This window comes from Dendroctonus ponderosae, unplaced genomic scaffold (assembly GCF_020466585.1).
Source record: "Dendroctonus ponderosae isolate FM_Combo_2020 unplaced genomic scaffold, Dpon_F_20191213v2 Dpon_F_20191213_3, whole genome shotgun sequence".
NCBI lineage: Eukaryota > Metazoa > Arthropoda > Insecta > Coleoptera > Curculionidae > Dendroctonus > Dendroctonus ponderosae.
The window spans coordinates 14,287,923-14,296,673 of NW_026018508.1; the positions used below are offsets into that span (position 1 = coordinate 14,287,923).

Sequence of the window (8,751 nt, forward strand, 5' to 3'; positions counted from 1 at the left end):
AAAGCCTTCAAAGCATTTATAATTATTGGAGTTAATAGAAATAGATTTTTAAAGACGGTGATTGTATCAAGTGCTCTTATAATAATTTCAGTATAATGTGGGAAATCACGGAACTGGCATTTGCTCACTTACTTCCCAACTTCATCGAGTGTTGGTGGGACGCCCTGATCTTAGACGTTTTAATTTGCAACGGACTTGGAATCTGGTGTGGACTGAAGATTTGCCGAGCCCTAGAAATGCGAGAATACAAATGGGAAAGCATCAAAGACATCCATTCAACCACAGGCAAGAAATTTCCGCAAATCGCCCACAAAGGGGTTTATTAACGTTTCGCTTCAGGAAAACTTAAGCGTGCCATGTTACAATTTACACCGGAAAGCTGGACGTCGGTCAGATGGCTCGACCCAAAGTGCTCTTACATGAGGGTTTTCGCGTTCTGCGAGCTGGTGCTGTTCTGGCAAATTTCGGAATTGAATACCTTTTTCCTTAAACATGTTTTCGATCTGCCCACTTCTCACTACCTCGTTTCGGCCCGCTTGCTTCTTATTGGAGTTGTAGTTGCACCATCAGTACGCCAATACTATTGGTAAGTGATAATTACTGATCAAGCATTCCGTGTAATACGGTTGAATGTTTTAGCTATGTTACGGATACTACCTGCAAAAGAGTGGGCACTCAATGTTGGGTGTATGGCTGCATAATGGTGACCGAGTCCATGATTTGCATCAAACACGGAAAGGAATTGTTTAAGCTCACGCACCCACTCAATATAGTTGTCTGGTTTATAGTTCAATTCCTCATGTCTGTTGTGTGTGTTGTAGGGTATGCCATTTATCATAAGTATTGGTCGAAAGCAGGACAATCAAAAACAGGGAAAAGGAAAACGAATTGATATAAATCAAGGAAAATTGACTGTATAAATTGAGTGATGAGTCTCGATTGTGTTCCTTTAGTAGGTGTAATTATGTAATTTTGAGTCTGGGATTTTCTGTGATATGCTCCTTTTAAACACTGAGATTTCCGTAATTGGGAACACCTAACTGCTTATCGCTCTTAACACATTTCTAAGTAAATACTGAAATATACCAAAGAATAGCATTATTTTCACTATAAACTTTGCAGCTTGTACTTCGTTAGCCTTTGGATAAGTTTCAGTAAAACGCTTAGAGCTCGATCTTAATTTTCACTCATAATTAGTCCATATGCATCAATTAATATAGTACCAATTGAGCTCGAAATCTAATTTAAATAAGTTTCCAGATTTTAGATAAGTTAGCAAAATTTTCATTGTACTTTGTGCCATAAATATCTAGTTGTAATTGCATAGGTATAGAAAATAAATTGGTTTTAAAGTAATTTTAACCCCGTTTCCCTAGATAACGACGATAGTTGAAAATTCGATTCAGTCAGAACAACATGAGTGAGGAAATTCGAGTGGTTTTGACCCAGTAAACGAAATTTGAATGTCATACATTGAACCAGAAACAGGAGACTCAATTGACGCCCACCTCAGATCTTATTAAGAAACTTTATATTTCATGAAACAAATATCATAACATTTCCTGACACGAACGACTTTTACCGGATCCAGTTAATTATTGTCTTATCGGCCTTTTCATGTTTTTCTTCGTTGATGCATTTTTTATTTCCTCCTGCTTATTTTACTGTATTCCGTAATTTCATTTGAGCTTCTCGAGTTCGTATCAATATTTTGCTGGATTTGAAATATTTTGCTTATTACAAAACGACTTATAAAATTTTATCCTTCATTCGACGAAAAATGGGTTTAATTCGAATATTTTTTTAGGGCGAATGGCCCAATAGATTTTTACATGGGTACACATATGCCATTTAGCTGGCTCCTAGCCGAAATGGTGAATGCTCTTGAAATAACAAAAATGTCCATTTAATTTGACTAACTTGAACCATAAGATTAGCTTTTATATTTTCTTAACAGTATAAAATTATGCATATGAGTGCACTTCTAATTCTTGCTGAATTGTTATAACGAGTGTTTCTCGGGCGCTCGAGGAATCGCATCGGAACAGTGTAAGCGGTCAAGCAAACTACTTCTGAAGATGCAAGCCACTCGTGCCTGCGAAACGTCAAGAAGAAATTCTACCGAACGACGGCCTAAAAACCCATTAGTTTCAAGGAATGGCCTCGAAAGTCTATCTCTTTTGATATCCTAAAAGTATGTTTAACAATGAAATTAAAATATTACTATGAAGTTGTGTAAGATGTTCCGACGTTTATCGGTCGGATAGCGGAAGAAAAATACCATTTTTCTTGAGCTACGTATCGGCTATACTTAAGCGATTGTCAAGGCTCAAGAAGGGAGTCAGAGCGATCACAATCATATAAATGAATAATAAAAGATAATACTAGAAAAACGATAAATAAAATTTCTCTTGCGGTGCATTCGCCAATTCGTCTAAAAATCTTATCATTTACACGTAGAATGCTCAGCAAATCGATATGAATACTGACCAAACTGATTTGAAGCACATGAACTTGCAAATAGAACATCAATTGTTGTTCCTAAGCTTTATAAAAAAAAAGAAAAAAACCGAACCGCCTGTTGTAAATAAATACAACAGTTTGCATGTTGATTGTTCTTTACATTGGAGCGATTTGCAAGCAAGTGGGCGTTCCCTTAACACCCCGAAATGAAAGTGACCTCCTCTTACAACCGTCTAGTAAACCAGACTGATAAAGTGAATATCAAGGACGCACATTTTACAAGCGAAACACCCATTAATCAATCAATCCCGAATGTTGTTCATGTAATAAACAAGAATATTTTCAAAGCCACAACTTGCAAAATCTTATGATCCCGCGGCACCCCAACAGAGCCGTGATGGGCTGTGGCCTGGGGATCGGGACAAAACTAGGCCAACGTCCCCAGTTTTCACACAAGCCAAGCCGCAGATTATATATCCGTTTCTCTCGCTTTGTTGGGTTTGAAAAGGAGGGCGATAGCTGGGAATTGGCGTTGTCTAGGTCTCAGAGTGGAAACGACTTAAGCAAATCAAGCGGGGAGTGGCGGGGCCTTCTGTGTAGACTGCTGACGCCCATTTGCCCTGGCCTGATCACCAACTGTTTTGCTATAGCTATCGAATTTAGGGGTACATCGGCTGGCTTCATTCAATGGTGTGCATGGGCGCAGAACTTTTATTTTATACCACATTATTTATTAATCAATATATTCTATATGTTGCGTTTAATCGCTTTAGTTATCAGTTGTAGTAGGCTACGCATAGTAAAACTCCCAATCAAAATCCGCAATTGGTAGCAAAGTGGGAAGTTTTGTCAGATTTCAAGCGGGCGTGGTGTTGGTACAAGTGCACCTACAAAAAATACGAAAGATTCAAAAATGCCGGGAATAAAACTGGAGGAAGACAGGTCGAACTGAGGAAGCTATAAAGAACAAAATAGCCAAAAGAAAACAGGTGGTAGGGGCACTAAACTCAAAATTCTAGCAAAAAGCATCAGACCAGAAGCAAAGACAAAAATATATGATGCCAGATTGAAACCAATTTACTATCAGTTGAAATGGATTTCAACTCAAAAAACAATCGTAGAAGACAACGAAAAACAGTAATTAAGATGGAACGGACATGTGATGCGTTTGGGGGAAGAAAGACGACCGAGAAAAATATTGTAGTGAATAAATTAACTGAATAAAGCAGCTCTATTCGCTCAGGCTTGCTTCAATTGTTGATTTAAAATTAAATTTTCAATGAAAATTTTTCAGTTCAGCCTCAAAGCTTTTGTCTGCCAATCTATAAAACAATTACCAATTTTGCACCGAAGGAATTAGAAAAATACACCGGATTTTAAACAGATTGCTGAAAACGAACTTACATAGTCACAAGCAGTCAGCCATATTAAACACGTGGTACAAGAACATTGTTAAGTATCAATGAAAAACACTTGCTCAATCGTTATTTTATGGCTTAAAAAGGAAATGAACGCATGTTTTAACCAAATATTTCCCTCTAAAATATTCCATTTGAATACATTTTTACATTATCGTTAATAACTGTAAGTTAATTTCATGAATTTCGGATAACAGCAAGTATCAAGCGTGGGTCAACATCAATGCAATTATAATCTCATCACAGACCCTGTATCGACATCATTTAGGGCTATTGATAAGATAGAGCCGATTCAAATTACTTTTGATGCTTTATAGTTAAAAGTTATATAAGAATCAATATGCGAAAAAAAATGAACTACGAATAAGTTCCATGGGTGCACAGTGGAATATTGAAAATAAAATCTGCTCATTGCGTAAAACAACAGTTCAACTTGATTTTGCTCAATTGACTTGAAAAGGGCCTCAAATGCTAAACATGAAGCCGACAGTTTTCCTACAGCTTTGAAGAGACAAAAGTGGCTGATCAACAACATATGGAAATTAAATGACCCAGAATCGTTTGCAGATCAACACGTGGAGCCCCTTCTAGGTTTTGCAAGAAATGACCAGAGGATCATCTGTTTTCAGAAGTAATCTTAATTTTTGCAACGAAAACTAACGAATATGGGCGGTGGAAGGTGAAATGGCATCGCAATACGAACATTCTTCCATAGATTTTCAATCTTATGGAAAATTGCGATTTTGAAATGCCTCCAATTCGCTATCCGTTAGTGTGGCGACAGCAGAAAAATGTATTTGCACTCTTGGAACTTGGCTTCAATGGCAGAAGACCGAACAACTGGACTGGCCCTATTCATCTTCACGAAGATTTACCCGCTCAACTGGAGCAAATGGAGGAAGATTACCATTGAATTGAATTGTAATCTTCTCCTGTCTCCATGTTCCAACATATAGCACAAGATTAATTTATGAAATTTCGAAAACACCTCGTATGCCCACGTCCTTAGGTGTTAATTTAAAGGTGCAACGTCGCTGAAGATTGGTGACCATCAAGCATTTTCCAGCACAACTTTAAACTGAAAAAACATTTCTTTTTTGAAATCTCTCGGCGTTGATTGCACGATAGTTTCAAGCAGTAAACGTGCGCTAGTCATACAGAAAATAAATTGTAATTTGTTGAAATTGTGGCAAGCAAACTGCTGCTACGCCTATGGCTTCGGTTTTAAGCACCAGGCCGGTTAAGTTGAAAGACCCCTGGCGGATCCTCCCCACCAGAGGCAGTCCTCAAATGGCGTGGTTTGTGCTCCGTTCGGCCTGCCTGTTTCCCGTGTGATTTGCCTGCGCTAGCAACTTTCATGGACTAAACGCGAATAGTTACACGCCCAGCTGGAAATTTTTAGTTTACACATAAAATAACACGTTTTTGGGGACAATCATTGTTGCTGTTTCGGTCTGGTTTTTGGAAAATGTGCTTAAAGTGAATAGAACGGTCTATTTCCGTCTGAATTCGTGGTGACGACAGAAAAGCTGCGATCGCAGAACACGAACGACAGCGGCGCTCCTGCACGTTCGCTTTGTTTTAGCCAAGGAAAAAAGGATGTCCGAGGAATTTGTGACCAAGAATGAGCGCTGACGCCCAGCTAAAGACAGAATACGTTATCGAAAACACGACAAAGGTAATTTTTGGTGTGCAAAAGGGTGGGCCGTTAACTAGCGCCGTGGGTGTATCTCGGTCCGGCAGCCTACTAGGAGGCGGAGGTCGGCCTTCGAGGTCGGCTGAACTCATCACGTGAAGGGTGCCTGGTTAACCGTACACTTTGAATTGGGTGGGTGGTCTTTATCGGGCCAGCAGAATACTTAGGCCAATAAAATAATTTCCTGCATTTTCACCATGCTTTCTACTACGTTCAGGATTAGAATACTCTGCTTTCCTTAGTTGTTGGCCTTCACATGGTTTATCTCAGATTTTAATTTACCTGGCCGTACCCTTAAATAGATTAGCCGTTAGTCACTTACCATTGTTAAACCGATTTTATTGCTAGACGAGGTCTAGTTTACCTAAACTGGCCTCCATTTTACAAACATTTGAAAAAGGTCGTTTTCACACACATTTGTTGGGGCATAACCAACACCTCTTAACACCATGTTATTAAGACGATGTTTGAATAACTCAGAACTAACACGCCTTGAATAGAACCAAATCAAGGGGAGTTTCTATCAACTAAAATTCTGTAAATATCTGTTGCTTTACTGCTAAATAATTTACGGCCAAGATGTTTAAATCTGGAACGCAGCTCTTGAATGTGAACTATCAGTTAACAATATGCACCTGATTCTTTTATTCAACGTGAACGACGATTTACCTATATACGCACCTATTTTGCTCCTGGAATGCACTGTTTAGCTTAAAAACCGATTTTTTTGTCTAATTAGCACACTGACACAATTTATTTTTCATTTAAATGACTGATGTGTCAAAAGCTGTTAAAATGAAAGATAATCATGTCAAACTATCTTGACAGTTAAAAAGTTGCCACGTTTATTCAACATTAACTATTTTCAAATACCGATATTTATGTACCTACTTAATTGATTCATTTTGGCCCTGAAAGGTACATTTTTATATTAAAAACCGATTTTTGCCTAATTAGCACAATTGGAAACTACTTATCTTTCATTTGATTGACTGTCAAAAGTCATTAAAATGAAAATGACAAAATGTCTTGGTTTGCCAGTCAAAAAAGTTGCCACATTTATCAAAAATATTTTGTTGATAGAAGTGGCAATATTTACATACAGGGTGTGCTGACGTCGAACAGCTTTACCAATTTTGAGACAAATTTAAAAAAATTCCGAAAAAACAGAAAACCAGTTAAATCATGTTTAAATGTCGGTTGTTAATTCAATTGCTATCTGTGGTCTGCGCATTATTTTATATTCAAGCGGTGCTAAAAGTCCGTACGGTTGCTAAAGCTGAATCCATTGTATTACCGACACTACGCGTAAGGTAAATTCAAAGGCGATGTAAAGCTGCGTCCCAAATTTCCAACTTCCCAGTTGATGCTTAGAAAAAGTAGGTTTTCAACTTATGGGCCAATAAATCAATTGCAATCTGCTTAATTTTAAAAGGTGCTGCTTTCCAAACTTTCTAGAAAAACTTAGCATTTGCCCATTTTTGTTCCTTCCTTCAATTCTATTAGAAAATCATTAAAAAAGATGGGCAGTTTTTAAATAAAAAATTATATTCCATTCAAAAAAAGGAATTATTTGGTATTTTTAAGTGTGGAACTTAAGTAAGTGTGACTGACAGTCACACAGCTTGTAAAACAGCGGTAATTTTCATAGAGGGCGGGTAAAACGTAATGCCCCGTCCACACAAACTGCGATGCGGCGAACGCGCGACGCGTCCGGAAACGAGACAGCGTTTGTTAGCGTCGCGTATGCATAGAACGCATTTTGCCCGCATAAAGCTCCAAATTCTTTAAAAAATACTTGTAACGGCTTGAAAATAGCCTAATGATGAATTTTATTTTGAAACACCCTGTATTGGCTGAATTTTTGCATAATTAAGACCCATCGAATAGCTCAATTTCCGTTAAACTAACATTAATGCACTTACTCAATTAGCATCACTTAGGTCATGTTTCTACCAATTAACGTTCTCCTCGACTTCTTAGCTGCGTTCTCTATTGCTGCGATCTATAACAGTGCATATAATTGCGAATATTCAAGAGCCTTTCGCAAAACTGTTGGGAAAATACCGCAAAAGAATGAAATTTCAGTCTGGAAAAGTTTTCAAAAACTCGCTCAAAATCTGCTAATTGATCAAATAAAATTAAAACAAAGATGGCTTTTGATGTGTTTCAGGAGCAGCAAGAAGACGATATCAAACCATCACCTTTAGCGCTTTTAGCAGCAACCTGCAGCCGCATCGGGCCCGGTGATCTTCAGGCGATCGTCCCAACTCCTCTACAAGTTCACGCATCAAATCCCTCATTCATTATAAACATGTCGACGACACCAACGCCTCAAAATCAACAGATGAAGCAGCAGAATGTTGCCATGCAGCAGGCTGCTCAAGCACAGCAGCAGCAACAACAACAGCAGCAGCAGCAGCAACAGCAACAGCAACAGCAACAAGCACAGGTATGGTATTCTTAGGGGGAAGCAAGTGGAGTCCTTCGATTTTTTTGAGCTTCTTAAACGCATGTTATTTTGCAGGTTTTGAGCGCCACTGCCCAGCAAATTCAACAGCAACTGTTGCAGCAACAGCTGGTGGCTGCAGCTGGACAGAATCTCGCTGGGTACAGCGTCGTGCAGGCACCGGCTGGCATGCAGACGCTCAACGTTGATGGACAGGAGGCGATATTTATACCTGCAATGAGCTTAGGTAATTAAAAAAATGTTTCCGATTATTCTGCATCGTTTTGCTATTAAAACATTTTTTAAGCCAGCTTGAAGCATGGGCATTTTACACTAAAATACAATTTTACACATAAGAGGGCGAATTTCATCTGATTTAATCGGTTTTAACAAATATTTACAACCATTCTTCTGGAGAAAAATTTCACTCAAAAACTGAAAATATGTATTTAAATTCAGTTTTTCATTCCCAAATAGAATAGAGCTGTTCTCATAACATCGTTTCGCGGAAAGGTGGATTCAATCATTTTAAATCCGGCTCGAAGGACCAAATGACTAATGGGAGTTTAGTTACGCACATTCATTTAACGCGACTCTGGATAGTGTAAAAAGTTGAAGGCAGTTTTCGATTTTTTTTCGTATTTCAGCAGCTTTTCTTTTGTTGAGCCATTGAATCAAATTTAACTATTCCTTTTTTCACAAACTTCTTTTTGGGTATTTCGCTT

General features: G+C 38.3%; 3 protein-coding genes across 4 annotated transcripts in view; 2 read left to right on the forward strand and 1 right to left on the reverse strand.

Moving 5' to 3' along the window:
* The window catches only part of LOC109537319 (phosphatidylserine synthase), a 6,432-nt gene extending 5,076 nt beyond the window's left edge, over positions 1–1,356 (forward strand). For both annotated transcript variants that reach the window (XM_019903975.2, XM_019903974.2), the window contains exons 4-6: positions 92–285; positions 340–586; positions 640–1,356. In XM_019903975.2, the coding sequence (XP_019759534.2) occupies positions 92–285; positions 340–586; positions 640–892 (694 nt within the window). In that variant the 3' untranslated portion in view covers positions 893–1,356. The remainder of the gene's footprint in view (positions 1–91; positions 286–339; positions 587–639) is intronic.
* LOC109537323 overlaps positions 1–6,348 on the reverse strand; it is an 11,988-nt gene extending 5,640 nt beyond the window's left edge. Inside the window, exon 1 of the mRNA XM_019903981.2 lies at positions 6,259–6,348. The gene's annotated coding sequence lies outside the window, so the exon portion shown is untranslated. The remainder of the gene's footprint in view (positions 1–6,258) is intronic.
* The window catches only part of LOC109537259 (specificity protein transcription factor 3), a gene marked incomplete in the record, with an annotated part of 6,828 nt that continues 3,219 nt past the window's right edge, over positions 5,143–8,751 (forward strand). Inside the window, 3 exon segments of the mRNA XM_048665196.1 lie at positions 5,143–5,559; positions 7,751–8,029; positions 8,105–8,273. Of these exon segments, the coding sequence (XP_048521153.1) occupies positions 5,506–5,559; positions 7,751–8,029; positions 8,105–8,273 (502 nt within the window).